Raw genomic sequence first — 16,352 nt, forward strand, 5'->3', positions numbered from 1 at the left:
GCACTCACCCAGCGAAGCTCTGCCTCCCCCATCCGCTGGCTCAGATGTGATCCCACAAGTCTACGTGCATTATCCTCACACAACAGGGACCACATTTTTATCCTGTAAGTGATCCCACAGTGTCAGCAAACACTGGGTGAAAGGCACACTACAAAGCTCTCCCTTGACAGCACTGTTTGCTTTCCTGTTCCCCCCAGGACCCCACTGCATCTTAACCCTGGAGACAGCTATTTCACTACTTGTTTGCCTGTCTACCCTCCAGACACCAAGATTCCTGTTTGTGGGTCTTCCAAAATGTCAAAGCAGCTCCTACTGTATATGCTTGTGACCCCAGAAGAATTTCTCTAGCTCTGACCAAATTCTCTTGGGAACTTTCAGTGAATTGCAGATCATGTATGTATTAAGATCTATGCCATGCACACAGACACACACAGACACACACACCCAAGCCTCTGGAGCTTGGATATGAAGAAGATGAAGGCCAGAGTTGAACCTCTGTGAGGGTTAAGTTTCAGATAAAAGTCTGTTCTTAGCTCTTTCTGCTGAGATGCTATGCCAGCTGATGTTTTTTCTTATTAACCATTTTCAGGATCCTATTCTACCTTTGTGAGCATCATGTATGTTTTAAGAGCTAAACTTCACATTCCAAGTGAGGAACCAGACAACCAGAAGTGTAATTGCTACAGGAGCCAATTTCCATTGCTGAAGTTCCTTGTGGGAGCTTGGTCTCATAAGCCATGCTTTAGCAAAAGGACAAGCCAGTGTCCTTTCTATAATTTTTCAAAGCCTTAGCTCTCCACTTTTCCCATGAATTTTAAAACTGTCTGGCAAATTCAGTGGTGTATACATACCTGCATAATCTTCACTCTAATCTATTTAGCTCATTTCCATACTGATATTAAATCTCTTTCACAATCACCTCTTCACTGAAAAATATTTTTCCACAGTAAATCATTCATTCCCAGTTGCACGCACGTCCAGACTCTTTTTAGACATGTTCTATTTCCTGAATTTTTTTCCTTGTGTTTCAGGCCCTTAGGATCACGAAAAGTCTCCAGTGACCACAGGATGCCTTTTTTTTCTTTTCACAGGTAATTTATTTGCAACAGTAGTGTGAGATACAGAGATACAAGTGGGAACCAGGTAATCTTGTAGTATTTTATATTGTATTTTCCAGTAGATTATTCCAAATGTTACATCTGGAAATTTTAAGTCCTATAACATTAGTTCTGATATCACGGTGACTAAGCATTTCAACAATAAGCAGTCTTGTAGAAAAATCCATGTACATAGTTTTATTTACCTCATTTGTCCTAAATTACAGACTGCAACTGTATGCTTTAGATCACGTGGGTAACAAAGTTCAATCTATATTCACATCTGTTCTATTTAGTTAGTCCTTGAGTAACTCAGATGCACACAGGTTGATTTGAGACTTGAAAAATTGTGCATGGTGTTGGCAAGTGTCTCAGAAAGTAAATTCTCACATATTTTATTTAGATTAAAAATGCAGGGTGTTGTATAATATCCTGAACGTGTTACACAGACTGCAGATAAAATGTTGCACAACACAGCGCCAACTGCTCTGCCACCAGGCACTAGAAAGGTGGAAATTTGAAGGTCATTTTAGCTTTCTAAGCAGATACTGTGACAATTGTTAATAATCAGAAATAAAACACATTTTGAAAAGCTCATATGCAAATGCATGCCACAAGTCTGAACACTGAGATGCATCTTGATCCTGCTTCCACTGAATGAACGATACAGATCCCAAATATTTAAACAGAAGGTTTATAAAAACTAAAATGCTGCAGACTACTGTTTTTTTTCCTGAGAATAGTTAGAATTTTAATGATAAAACTCCTCAGAGTTTGTACAACTCAACAGGTATTTATGTGCCTCAGTGTAACCACTGAAAGCTTCCATCCTTTCTTTTCTGAAATTGAACTATTTAATATTTTGAGTGTGTTTGTTAAAGTGTAAATATAGCATTAGAAACAACTGTGCCATAATGGAGAAATGAGAGATTAATCTATGGGTTTTTTTGAGGCCTCAGAATGATAACATGCCTGGTAGACTTCCTGTGATATCCATCCACCATCATAAACAAAAGACATTTACCATTTCCCACCCCAAACAAAAAAATACTTTAACAGTACACTCAGTTATGTTATGAGGTGCAATTTAGAGCTGACGGCCTTTAGAACATAAATTTCACTCAAACAGTATTGGAGTACATGTTTAAAAATAATACTAAGGCAGAAGTATTTCCAATTGACAAAAAGTTCATGCCTAGTCTATTATTTAACCAAATGTGACTATTTTACAGTGCTGAGGAAGCATATATCCCTGCAGGTCAAGGCTAATTCAAGTTCTAAAGTGTGCTGAAAAGTGATGTTCCCTTACATTAATGGTGACCTCTTGCAGTGGGGCAGAACCACCTGTGATGAAGTCCACTCCTAAGGATTTACTTTCGGGTGGATCATAAAACTCAAATTGAATGCATCTCCTTCCAGAATTAAGTATCTTGCTGAAAGACTCCGATTTTGGAAAAAGATAGTGGAAAAATGAGAGAAACCATCAGGTCCTCAAAAAATCTCAGGATCATTTCTGCTGTAGCCAATGACAAATTCTTCTATGAGTCCCATTCTGTGGAAGCGGGAGCAGGCCTAGCATAGCTTGCTCTCTAATAGCTTTCTAATGTCCAATGGCAGGGCAACACCCTTTACTGCTTAATGGTCTCTTTATTTTAGCTTCCATTCTTTCCCCTAATCTTTTCAGGAGCTTCAGCATCTTGTCTCCTATACTCTCTTTGATCAAGTTCTCCTGGGACTGGTTCTGAGAGTTTGCCACACTTCATTAATATCGTTTCAAGGAAAAATTACTTCTGAGGTGGCAGGAGCTACACGCATGTGTTAATGCTCACCTCAGCAGCAGAAGCAGGCTGGATGAAAAAAATATGCACCAAGCCATTCATGTAAAGAACCCTCAAGCATAAAAAAAGTCACAGCTTCTTATTTAAATAACACAGTACCATGCAAAATTCACAAATTAAGGGTTTCTAAGGAGTGTCTTAAAATACAAAAATGCAAACCTTTGCTTAAAAATCTACCAGTGCTATGTGTATTACTCTTTCCTTTACCTGTTTAAGCCACGCAAAAGGTATGACCAAAGTGTCCCTTTAAAAAATACAGCATTCGAAGAAGAAAAAAAAGAGCCAGAAAAACTGTGTAGACCTTAGAAAAGCCAAAACCCCAGCACGTGTTGATCTTTCGCATTGAATCTATTTAGTATCTTACCTACCCATCTGAGCAGAGGTGTGCAGAGGGCTAAACACCACACCTGAGTCCCCAGGAGACTCAGTCCTTACTGTGGGAAGGAGCAATTTGATATTGTCCCTTGCAGATCCCTAACCATGCTGATGCCCTTGAACCATGATGCTGTCACTGTGTCCAGGGCACAGCTAAGGACAAATCTCAGCTGTTTTACCAGACTCCAGGGGCAGCCACTGCTGCGATGCTGCCACAACAGGTCTGGCAGGAGGGCTCCTGTGGTGGGAAGGAGGGAAGCCCTGTCCTGTGCCTGAACATGCTACAGGCTCTGTTTGGGTGGAATAAGGGAGAGAGCAAAGCCCAACTGCAAATGCATGAAGAAGTCAGAAATCTCATTGTCAAGGCAGGGAGCTTGTGCCCCGCTAGCAGGGTTTAAGACAAGAAAAGTGTGAAACCAGGAAAATGAGCACTGCAGGGCATGCTGGGAAAATACAGTTCTTCAAATTGGGATAGCAGGATTGCCCTTGGATCACAGTGCACAGATTTGAGGGTAGCAGTGGTTTATCTCATTAGAAACATCTAATTCCCTGTAATAAAGATTGCATGTAGAGTGTGTCAAAGAACAGACAAGGCTATTACAGCCCACAGTCGGGACTAATACTTTTTTCCCCCTTCTTATTGCTAAACAGGCAGGAGTAGCTATTCAATTTCAAAATAAAAACTATATAATTACAGTAATAATACCATGCTCCTGACTGTTCTGCAGCTGCATATTGTAAAACTCAAAGTCACTGATCAGGAACAAAAGCAGTAAGTCAGTACCAGCTTTACAGAAGTGTTCTGCTGGGGTGATTATGTCTGTCAAAATACTTCTCTAAGGGGGAAGACTGATTATTGCCCACATTTCATGTCCCTTTCCCCTTAAAAAAAACCCTGCAAGTGCTTTCATCTTTTCCTAACAACAGATAAAGAATCCTTTGCCAGGGGTGTAATTAGCACTACATGAACACTGCAACAAGCATGGATCCTGTTCAAATAGTTAGGCATCAGTTACAACAAAAAGCCAGAAGCAATCATATTTTTATCATCCGTTATAAAAAAATATTTCCCAACCAGTGTTTCAATTCAGTTAAAAGTTAAAAATCCTCTACATTACTAATAAATTAAAACCCCATACCTCAAACCATCTTGTAAGAAAGTAGGTAAGTAATTTAAACCTTTAGTTTACATAAATTAGCACAGAAATGTGTGTTCGAATAAGTGCACTGAAAACAGATACGCCTTCTTTTCTTCTGATATCTCTTATTTGAGTTATTAAGTAACAGGAAAGCCTTTATATTCTTTTCATGACCTTGAAAGTCTGCTAACTGTAAATGGTCAATAGTCAAAGCCCAGGAGAATGTTTACCCAGACAGACAATGACAAGAGGGAGCATGAAGTACAGTCAAGTGTTTTGCAGCCTTATTACAGTAGATTTCAACATTCAATTTCAGAATATTTACTCCCAGGACGGGATGAAGGATTTACACTGCAAATCACAGGTGAAATTTGATGGGCTGAGAGAATTTATTTAAAACATATTAAACTATCATTTTTTTTCAGAAGTAGTTTGCAAGACAATATTTATGTACGTGAGTGGAAACAATGTTCCTTTGCTTGACTGTGGATAAAACTCTTACTGTTGGTGTTGTCCCTGAACCTTGCTGAGAATGCATAATGGATAAAATCCTGTAATCAAAGCTGACAACAGCCAATTAAGTGTCAGAAGAACAATCTGATAAGTAGGTCTTCTTGTCTATAGGAATTTCCTGATATGTCTTAACTGTCAATCTGAATGTTAAACATTATCTTCATCTCATTATTGACTGATTTACTAAAGGAGAATACTTTAATTTTTATTTTTTTTTTTTGACTTTGGGATTGATCCAGAAAGAGGAAAAGGAAAATAGTAGGAGCAACTCTTAATTTGGAATACTAGACGGGGGGAATCCTAATTATAGCAAAGTCCTAATAATCCAACTGAGCAGGCACATGGTTTGGGGACACCACTACCAGGCAACTGCCCAAACCATACCTGTTAAAATATAGTGATGCTCAGTTTAGAGAAGATCTGTTTCTTTAATAGGTGGAAGGATATCAGTGGACAGGCTAGCAGGCCGCTCTCTGCTTTCAGTGCTTCTTGCTAGTCATACAGAAGACAACACCTCGCTGGATGGATCTCTCCCCTTCTTGTCCTCACCCCTGTCAATATCAATCACATGAACTATGCCAGGCTTCAGGATCAGGTCATCGGTCTCCACGTGGCTCCTGTTATCATCCACCTCGATGTACTTCCCCTTGGATGGCTGGGTAGCCTTACTGAAGACATCCTTAAAACGGCGCTTGAGTTCAACGTCTGGGCAATAGACGTACTCATAAAGAGCACCAGCAAGGACTGCTCCTATGATTGGTCCCACCCAGTATACCTGAAAAAAAAGAGGTGGAAAAAAAGACAGGCATTAAGAAAAAAAGAAGCTGGGGATGACTTGTAAAAAAAAGTGCATACAGTGATAGGAAAAGGGGTTATGGCTTTAAATTGAAAAGGATTGATTTAGATTAGATAGTAGGAAGAAAGTCTTCACTGTGGGGGTGGTGAGACACTGGCACAGGTTGCTCAGGGAAGCTGTGGCTGCCCCCTCCCTCTAAGTGTTCAAGGCCAGGTTGGACAGGGCTTTGAGCAACACAATCTAGTGGAAGGTGTCCCTGAACATGGCAGGAGTGTTGGAACTAGATAATCTTAAAGGACCTTTCCAACCAAAATCATTCTATGTTTCAATGATGAAGCCCTAAGACAAGAAGCCCGGGCCTCAGAGGAAAGCATGTCACTACAGTCTTCATCCAGAAAACTTTCAGTAAGTCCCCATTGTTTCACAGTTTCACTGTCCCCATTGTTCAAACCAATTCTCCTTTCCAGAAATGCATGGTCACATAGCTCCCTGGCTTTCATGAACTGGGGGTAAGATCTTTCACCTTCACAGTTTTTAAGGCAGAGAAGTGTAACCACCACAGGTTTCAAAAATGGTGACCTGGAGCTCAGCAATTGAGTGCCTGCTCTAATATCACGTATGAAGCTGGTCAAAAGGTATTCTCTTAGGCAGTTAATGGCATTAGTCCTTTGCCACTTCTTTAAAATTTGTCTGCTCTCAGTCCCTCTCTCACATATTTCACCCCCTTCAGAAATTGTTGCTAGTCCCTTTGAATCCAGTCATCTAAACCACTTTGCACGCACTCCCCTAAAAACTCCTCTTGTGTCAGTACTTAGGGAATCACCAGGCAGTGGACCCCAGAGACCAGAGAAGAGGGACCTATGCTGACACATCAGTGAGGTACAGTTACCACTTCCCTGATGCCTGGAAAAGATTTCAGTCTATATGTCTGGTTACCAGTCTTCTCAAACAGACCAGCCAAGTGGCAGCAAAGCTACAGACACCTCCCACAGAAAAACACACAGGCATCCTTTGTGGCTGCCTTACATTCTGTTGATAGAAAGCAGCTTTTTTCCCCTCTCTTTAAGAGAGATTTAACTTTTTTTTTTTTTTTTAATTGTGTCCAAGAACAAAAAAAGTACAGGTTTTTCATCATCCTTATTTAGATCACTCAGAGCTGTAACTTGCTCGTGAAAAAAAAAAAGATCCCAGAAGAATCATATATGACTCCTCACCTACAACACAAGTTTCTCTAGCATAGTTTTACTTTTAAACTAGCAGGACTGACTTGACTGACAACCAGGCCCACACCTTTGAAGAAAAACTGTTTCTCGAGTTTTATTGACCCAGGTCTCCTCTAAATTTTCATTACTGATTGTCACCTGTAGGCAACCTATATAGGACTGCTTGAAAGATGAATGCACAGGTTTAGGAATGTGTGGATCAGGGTTGAGGCAGAAAAATGGACAGAATGCTCCCAGCACACCAGATATGAAAGAAGACATCTTGACCCTTGTGATCTCTCAGTTTTATACTGAGAATTACATGGAATACTCCGCTTAGTCAGTGTTTGGGTCATCTGTCTGGTTCGCTCCTCCCTGCAGAAGGGTCACAGGTGTGACCCTTTCATGGCCTTTCCTTTCTGGACCACAAGAAGTTCAGCAGAATCAAGCACTGACCTTGGTTTCTATAGAAGTAAGTAAAGGCAAGAGGCTCTCTGCCTACCACTCATATTGTTACCTCTGCAGTAACTATAAACATCAAGAATTATCAGTCCTAGAAGCAGATAAGCAGATACTGTCTGAAAAACATGTTACTTATTTCAGAAAGGGCACTTAGAAAAGACTTAACCAAAAAGTAAAATCACTGAAACAAAAGTGGTTGTATCTTACCTCAAAATTAACACAAATGCAGGATACAGATTTTATTTCTGCATTTTCGCCCAAGGTGGCAATAAACTTTTAAGGAAACAAAACCTTTTCTAGTGTGCACACAAACATTTCTACTTCAGTATTTCTGACTCACATTTCCAAAACAACCCAAATTTGGCTACCAACAGGCAACTAGCTATCTGATTATCTAATCTGAATGAACAAATACAACTGAGAGACACAACTTCATAGGGTACATATCTATCACAGCATGTCTGCCAGCAGTTCTCCAACAGTAGGTGCTGAAGCACCTGAGCTTCTGCCAAAGGTGTACCAATGTCAGTGCCCTGAAGGAGAAAAAAACATCTTTCCAAGTGACCAGGACAGTAACTAAGCTTTTCCTACAAGTTTCTCCATCACACAGTTGTCTACTGTTTACAGCATTAGTTATAAATTACAGGTCTCCTCAGACTATGGGTAATTAATCTTGTGACAAAACTACATCAGTTTTTCATATGAACAAACCATTCACTGATAACTGGGTAAATCTGCCTCAATAGCATAACTCTTGGGAATTAAGTTACACATGGTATCGTGTTTGCAAAATTGGAGCCTCAGGGCCTGAAGACAATGCTATTTCTGTTATTAGCTACAGTGGGAGCAATGTGGGCTTAATAGTTTAAAAATTAAAAAAAAAAAAATCTTATATGCATGGTAATACACAGCTCTTACAGTTATCATGGAAACTGTCCCTAGAAGTGCTTTCCCTGTCCTTAATTAGGTGAGGCAGAGGCGCAATCCACCTCTCCCTTACAAAATGTGAATTGGTTTAAAAAAAATTAATAGCAGGATGACACAGAAAATGGCTGCACTGTTCACAGCCTGTTTATCAGATACTCCTAGTTAAGACGACATTTTCAAACTGAAGCAGGTGACATCTGGTCTGGTCAGCAAAGACCAGACTGCAACCCCTTCATCTCTCACTGCAGGCATTTGCTGAGGCAGGTTATCCCCTGAGACCCAGACCACAGAGGGTCCCTGCTCTCATTTCATACGTCTGCCCCAGTTTGCTGCAGAACCAGGTGAAACGTGAAGCTGACAAGAATTACTTCCACAACTTCTCACCAGCATGACTGGGGGAGGTTTGCAATCTGCCTCAGAGGATTTTTCTTTCTAGCAGTTAAATTCTTTCAGTCTCGCTGGATTGCATTTTTAAAAAAAATTATTATTTTTTATTTATTTATAATTTCCTTTTTACCACAGCTACCACCTCAACAAAACCAAGATGCTATTCCAGTGCTCTGCACACTGCCCCAAATCTCTGGGTGAGGAGCATAATTATACCAAAGCTCATGGCAGGTCAGCACCTGTCTTCCTCAGTGATGGTCCCTATGGGACATTCTGGGATGGATAACTAAAAGCAAATGATGCATGACAAATCCTATTTGGCACTCCTGTGAAGGAAGAATGAAAAGAGAGTTACCCATTGGTTTTCCCATCTCCCCATAATGACAGCAGGTCCAAATGATCGGGCTGGGTTCATGCTGGCACCAGTGTAGTTGATCTAAAGCAGAGACAAAATGTTACCTATTACTGAAGTCTTGAAGATAGTTATTCAGTTTCTGCTAGTCCTTATACTATGTGGACATCCTGTTTTTGCATGGCTTCTAATCTTGACAGCAAGTACTGTCAGTCTTCTGAGTCTTATCACAAAACTAACAAAGCACATAAGCAGGCAGAAAATCTCTGATGCAACATGCTCCCTAAGGGGACCCTCCTGCTACTCCAAAGGGTTTTGGTATGGATCCGTAAAGGATACAGAAGTTATAACACAGTTATAAAGGCCACAGAAGTTGCCATTAACTCCTGAAGTACTAATAAAGGGACAAAGGGTCTATTTTTCAACAAGAAGCCATTAACTTACGGCAAATAAATGTCCAATTGCAACAGAAAATCCAATTGCTAAAGCTACTGAACCAGTGACATCACTTCGTTTTGAATCACAGCTAGCAAAAATAGTAAAAACCAGCTGGAAGGTGATTATCAACTCCACCAGGAGTCCATGGCCAGCGGAAAGATCCTCGTGTACCTGAAAGAACGGAAAGGAACACCGGAGATGAAACAGAGGTGATTTTCTAAATGGTTATAAAATCATTACATACATTAATTGTGTTTCAGTGAAAGGTATTTCTGAATGGTACACCTCGGAAGACAACAATGAAATTTAGAGGTACAGGCTACCACCCCCCTTTTCTTTATTTTTTAATTTTTGTTTTGAGAGCCACAGAAAAATGTTGCTGGACTGAGAACAGAAGGCTTAACAGTAACACCCAACCGGGACTTCAAAGTTAGACTGCAGAAGTACAGTTTATTTTTACACAGGGATTTGCAAATGCTGCACTTCCCCTTCACCATTTTTTTCTTGGGAGCACTGTAATTTACTATTCAATTATAAATTCATTAATTAGCCCTGACTTAATTAATTTAAATTTCAATTAAAAATTAAGCAGTGTGCAGCTCAAGTGCATTTTTAATAAGCACTGCAACAGGGCTCACTGATGGCATTCCTTATTAGTTCAGAACAAAGCTGAAATCTGAGCCACAATCTATTTCAAAAGTATGTCATTTTAAATTGATGTTTTTTCAATCCCCATCATAATGGCATAGAATTAATTTCCCCCTCCCCAGCCCATGTAAAAATGGCATTTCGTGCATATATTATTTAAATTTTGTATGTACATTAACATTACCTGCCGTCATCACATTTGGGGAAGTTCTAGGAAAGAGAACTTCTATAAAAAGACCATCTATAGATATTACACTGCATAAACTCAACCTAGAGAGATCTGTAAGCCCCGTCTAGATAATGTAAATAAACCAGCAAGCTCTTAAAAATCTCTGCTTGAGTTCTTTTTAGTCTGCTTGTATTTTCTTAGGCTCTAAGCTAGCTAAAGAGCTGGAGAAGTGATTACCGCAGTGACTCCCAGGCCTCCCACCACGCTTGGTGGTGTGATGAGGTAAAGGATGCCTGCACCCACGATGGCTCCAAGGCACTGGGCAAGAATGTAGAAGACTGACTTGGCGAGGCTGATCTTCCTGGTGCAGACCATTGCCACGGTGACAGCGGGGTTAATGTGGCCTCCGCTGATGTGTCCAAAGCACTGTACCATGGTGGCGATGCTGAGTCCAAAGCAGAGGGAGATAAGGACCATGTCTACAGGCAGGGGGTTCTCTGCTCCACCCCAGTTGATCGTGGAGCCGAGGCTGAGGAGGACAAAAATAAGCATGGCCAAAAATTCTGCTGAAACGGCTTTCCAGAAGGGCTGAGTCCAGACTCCTTTAAATGCCACCATGATGCTCTCGCACTTAAACAGGCGTCCACACTTACTGAAAAGGAAAACAAAGCTTTGTCAGAGATCACTAAGTAAGCTTTATGCTCTCCTGTTAGGGGGTTGCTATCCAGCAGACTTTGGAGAGAAGGCAGCAAGGCCCAGTATCCTTGGGCTGGGAGAATCTCAGACTGCTCTCTCACAACAAATTGCCCTTGGAACATAACCAGTGTCTGAATGCCTGAAGGACACAAGGTGCTTTTGTCACCCCTTGAGGTAAGTCTGTCTGTACAGCTTCAGTTCACAAAAAGCAATTGCTCCTAACTTTTGAATTAAGTGAGTATGAAACCAAGTGTATTCTTTTGTGCCAGCTGACCTCTGCCTGAGTCTGTAAAGCCCTACCACTTCTAGTGGCCTGTGGATCATCATACTCATTTAATCAGTGGGTATCCTCTTTTCCTAAGCAAATCTGTACAGGTCATCAAGCAAGTATGGTAGGTCAATAAAAAGCAGAATCTTAGTCAAACCCTCATGCTTTTGCCAACAGTGTTGGGAGGTTGCCACAGGAGCTATAAGAGAAAGTCTGTTTCTTTGAACACTCACACAAACCAATATTTCACTTCATATTTACGCAAAGAGCAGTTTCTTCACTGCGGATGCAGGGTAAGAATTATACTCAGCCCAGAAGAACAGGGGCAATCTTAAATTATGAGCTTTAAATCAATCATGAAATCAATAAAGTGCTTTCTTTATCTCTGAAGGTGCCAAGTAAGCTGTTGAGTACAGCAATATTTTCTGTATGTGTGGTGTGTAGGACTCTGTGTGGCAAAGAAGGAAGTGTCTTTATCTTCTTCTCTGTCTGGAGATGCTATTTATCAGTCTACACTGCCTTCCTCGTGAGTTACATTTTTGCTAGATGTTCAGATACCTATGAAAGTGGGTCACCAAAGAAGTTATTTGTGGTATTAATAAATTAGGAGAATAAGCCAAAAGGGAAGCATTTTAATGAGTTTCTAAGGAATGCTAACAAGATTCTTCTCTAAAAACAAAAGCAAAAATCCTCCAACCTTTCCAAAAGCAGAAAACAAAAGAAAGAATATTCAGCTGCTACATTTGGGGACAGAAATTCAAGTAGAAGATGGATGAATTTATGCTCAGTTGTCTAAGGTAACTGAGCTACAATACATATTAATACCACTTATATTAGAAAGAAGCGTAAGAGACATGCCTGCCCTGTTAAAGTTATTGCAAGAGGAATAGCCCATGAATTTCTTAACAGGTGCAGTGAGTTAGGGAAAGGCAATTTAATTCTGAGACTCGAGCAAATAATTTGTTTCCCTGTCTCATTTATTATGGTAATTTACTGTGTATTTTGAGTAGGTCATTTGAACACCATCTTAGTACTCTAGACTCTTAGATGAGAATGAGTACGTTACCTCCTGCAAATGGCTGTTGTGAAAATCAGCCATTTGTGGCTTGTGAAGTGCTACAAAAGTGCTTGTGAAGTGATCTAAGACCTGAGTGGGACTTGCTCTGCTAGAGAAGAATTGAAGCCAGAGACTCGAAAGAGAATAAAGTCACGCCCAAAATCTTCTGATTTTGGGTCAGACTCGAGACAAATGTAAAAATGTTTTTGTAAGATCTCATAATAGCAGTCAGTTAATGACCAACTTTCTAGACTAGAGTTCTGGTTCAAAATTATTCCCTAATCTTTGTTTCTCCCTATGCTGAAGCTCATAGGTATTTGGCCATCATTGCCTTTGAACCTTATGCCCAGATTCTCTCTGAAAACTGAAGGCTTATCTCTAACATCCCTACATCTTCCTCATTAATAACTTGGTTAGTTAGTGGCCTGAGTAATACACAGGTGCTATATATCCACACTGAGAAAAACTCATCTTCCCAGGGCATGTCCCAGCTGAAAGTTTCATATAGGGATGAAGCACATGCTGAAGTCCATGGAAAAGAAACTGGAAAGTGGCACTAACTCACCCTTTCACCCCCTGCTCTGTTGGGTTGCAACTTCTATTTCTCTGAGCTTTTGCTTGCTAAGCAAAATGCTATCCCTGGCATTATATCCGAGAGTTCAGCAAAACTTCCAACCACCAAAGGGCACTCTGGGGGTGGATTTAGGTTTTAGGAGCGCAGGAGAGAGGATTATGGTGACTCTTGACTTCTTTGTCAAAGTGTGTCTGGCAGTCTCTTGCTATATGTAGGGAAGAAGGAGAACTGCAAATTAATTACATGTACCATACAGTGGCCTTCCAGTACCTGAAGGAGGCCAACAAGAAAGCTGGGAAGGGACTTTCTACAAGGGTATGTAGTGTTAGGACAAGGGGTAATGGTTTCAAACCAAAACGGGGTAGATTAACTTGGACATAAAGAAGAAATTCTCTTGAGAGTGTGGTGAGACACTGGAACAGTCTATGCAGGGAAGCTGTGGCTATCCCCTCCCTAGCAATGTTCAAGGACAAGGTTGGATGGGACTTTGAGCAATCTGGTCTAGTGGGATTGTTCTTGCACGTGGTAGGTGGATTTGGAACTAGATTGTCCTTTAAGGTCTTTTCCAACCCACACCATTCTACAGTTCTGTGATTCATCCTGTAGAAGAGGACAGAAAAGCATGCTTGTATTCGGGTATTAAAATCACAGTTAGCTTCCCTCGTTTTGTGGAGAATCTTGGAAGAGCACATTAAGAGTGAATGTGTGCACAAATACACACACATGTGCAAGAGAGTAACAGAGGATCTGGAAGATCACACCTCCTGATGGTCCTGTCTAGAAGGAGGCTAACACTTAAGAGCAGACCTCATACTTCTTCACCAGCTGAGACCAGGTCAAATCAGTTAAGCCAATATTACTTGTAGCCCTGAAAATGCAAAAATGCTGCATGCAAGCCAGAAATCTAATTCAAACACAGAAGCTTGCTCATCAACATGGAGAAAGTTTCTGCTCTTCTAAAGCACCGTGATACATGGAAAAAAATAAAAATGGTAGAACTACACTCCCAGCCTTACTTTTGACAGTTAATAACCAAAACACCTATTTTTAATGTACACATGTTTTTCTGAAGCAGTCAGTTTTTCTATGATATTAACACCTAGCAAAATACCCAGCTGTCATGGCCAAATTTTTCTTTCAAACTGCATATCGTTCTTCCTCATTGCCAAAAACCCTACAAATGTTAATAACAGCTTAATACTGTGATGTTAATACTTAATACTTGGACCCTGAGTCCATGTTTTCACTTAAATCCAAAGGCTATCAGCAACTTAGAATCCAACACCATCCCCAACATCCAGTGTTATTTTCAGCATACAGTTAATTAAAACGCCTGAGATGCAGAGAGAGTGATGGCTGTGGCAGGTCTGACACTAGAATGTGACAAATGTGGACTCTGTGGCAGCTAAAAGTTGCCATCGAAGTCGCATAACATTTTTTTTACAGCAGTTGTTGTTCATGGTTGCCTTAGACAAATGCAAATCACAACAGAAAACCACAAAGAGACTTTCATGTTAGGATCAGACATTAATTTCACATGGCCACACCTGAGATTCTGTGGTCTGGACTACAAGATTACACAGTGGACTGTGCCTAATAGGAGCAAGGTGGGTTTTCACAGGTCACGTTGCCACCAGGATGGCAGCCATAACAAGACACACCAAGAGAAATAGTAACAGGGGCATCAGTTAAAAAAAAAAAAAAAAAAAAAAAAAAAGAAAAAGGAAAAAATAGTTATTTTAAAAGCTCTTCCTTCTTTAGCTAATACCACTTCATGGAGCAGGGCAAACAGCCTGGACGTGGGCTTGCAGCCAGCCACTCCACACGCCATACTGTCAGGCTGAAGTTCCGTGCGTGCGGCAGCTATTTACAGTGGCATCTCCCCAGCAAACTCACGTACTGCCCGACCTGCGCTGGCACGGCCGGCTGGAGCTCAAATGGACATCAAGCATCCTCTCGCCAGCTTGGGGGGAGGCGGGGGACAGGCTACTGTTGCAAAACAAATGCACAGTCGCAGCCCTTGCTTATAACCATTTGTCCCCATTTTCCTGTACAATTTTTGAATGAACAACTGGCGCGGATGCCCACAGCAGGTGGGGAGACCTGTACGGACGCTTTTTGATTGTGCGAGAGCTGGGCTTTCTCCGCGCAGGTCTCTCCATCGCAAGACACACAAGTGGCCAATAAAACCAAGTTTTAGGGCGCGGAAAAGGCGGTGGGTTTGCAATCCTCTCCCCTAACCTCGAGCCCCCAGTGTGAAACTCAGACACGACTGAAAAGCTGCCCTCGGGGAGGAGGAATGGTGGGGCTGCCCGGTGCCCTGGGTCCAAAACTCCGAGGAAAGGCAGCAACCCCGAACTCTCCGCGAGCACATCGCGGAGCCGCACAACCTGGGGTCCCCGCGGGCGCGCAAAAAAGCACCACCCCCCTCCGCCCTCCTCCCCCTCCTCCCGCGCCCCTCTTCCAGCATCCGCGCACCCCCCTCCCGAGTCTCTCCCAAAGAGTCATCTCCAGTTGGGGTGGGCCGCCTCCTCTCTCCCTCCTTTCACTCCCTCCCTCCCTCCTGCCCTGCCTCCGCGGAGGGCCGCGCACTCACCCGCGGCGCGGCGCGGCCGCTCCGTCGCTCATGCCTCCCCGGCGGGCAGGGCGAAGCGGCGGGGCGGCGGGTGAGCGGGGTTGGCCGGGGTGGGCGCAGGGAGCGGGGCGTGGGGCGGGGGGGTGGCCCGGCTCCCGGGCATGCGGCTGGCCGGCGCCGCGGTGCCCTACCTGCTGCTCCCGGAGGGACAAGGGTACTTGAGGAACTGCCGGCCCCCAGCCCCGGCCGCCGCTCAGCTGCGATCATGTGAATATGCAGATTAATTCAGGGGGTTTCGCGGCTGCTTGAGAGGAGGAGAAGTCGAGGCCGAAGAGAACCCCACTCTGATTCTGCAGCGGGGAATGCGCGGCCCTGGGAAGGACTCGAAGGTTTCTCGGTTTCTTTAGTCCCTGCTGTTCTGAGGGAAAAAAAGTCAAAGCAACCCTGGGAGCTTTCATGGGATCGTAGAATAGTTTGGGCTGCAAAGGATCGCAAAGATAAACTAGTTTCATCTTCTTTGCCATGGACAGGGATATCTTTCACTAGAACAGGTTGCTCAAAGCCCCGTCCAACCTGCTCTTGAACACTTCCAGGGAGGGAACATCCACAGCTGACCTGGGCGGCATTTTCCAGTGTCCCATCACCCTCTCAAGAAAGAATTTTTTCCTAATATCTAATCTAAATCTACCTTTTTTTAGTCTGAAACTGTTCTCCCTCATCCTATCACCACACATCCTTTTAAAAAATCCCTCCCCAGCTTTGCTGTAGACCCCTTCAGGTAGTGGGAAGGCCTCTTAAAGGTCTCCCTAAAGCCTTCTCTTCTCCAGGCTGAATAACCC

The 16,352-nt window shown here is 42.4% G+C and overlaps 1 protein-coding gene across 5 annotated transcripts in view; it reads right to left on the bottom strand.

Moving 5' to 3' along the window:
• Positions 1-1,073: 1,073 nt before the first annotated feature.
• The window catches only part of AQP4 (aquaporin 4), a 112,358-nt gene continuing 97,079 nt past the window's right edge, over positions 1,074-16,352 (bottom strand). For 2 of the 5 annotated variants that reach the window (XM_071737399.1, XM_071737402.1), the window contains exons 2-5: positions 10,581-10,995; positions 9,533-9,697; positions 9,092-9,172; positions 1,074-5,737 (exon numbers count right to left, since the gene is read on the bottom strand). In XM_071737399.1, the coding sequence (XP_071593500.1) occupies positions 5,459-5,737; positions 9,092-9,172; positions 9,533-9,697; positions 10,581-10,961 (906 nt within the window). In that variant the 5' untranslated portion in view covers positions 10,962-10,995 and the 3' untranslated portion in view covers positions 1,074-5,458. Of the gene's footprint in view, positions 5,738-9,091; positions 9,173-9,532; positions 9,698-10,580; positions 10,996-14,485; positions 14,532-15,534; positions 15,667-15,704; positions 15,927-16,352 lie in introns of those variants that run through there. The other 3 variants (XM_071737400.1, XM_071737401.1, XM_071737398.1) reach the window with 3 other exon arrangements.

The sequence above is a fragment of the Heliangelus exortis genome, chromosome 2 (assembly GCF_036169615.1).
Source record: "Heliangelus exortis chromosome 2, bHelExo1.hap1, whole genome shotgun sequence".
Classification (NCBI taxonomy): domain Eukaryota; kingdom Metazoa; phylum Chordata; class Aves; order Apodiformes; family Trochilidae; genus Heliangelus; species Heliangelus exortis.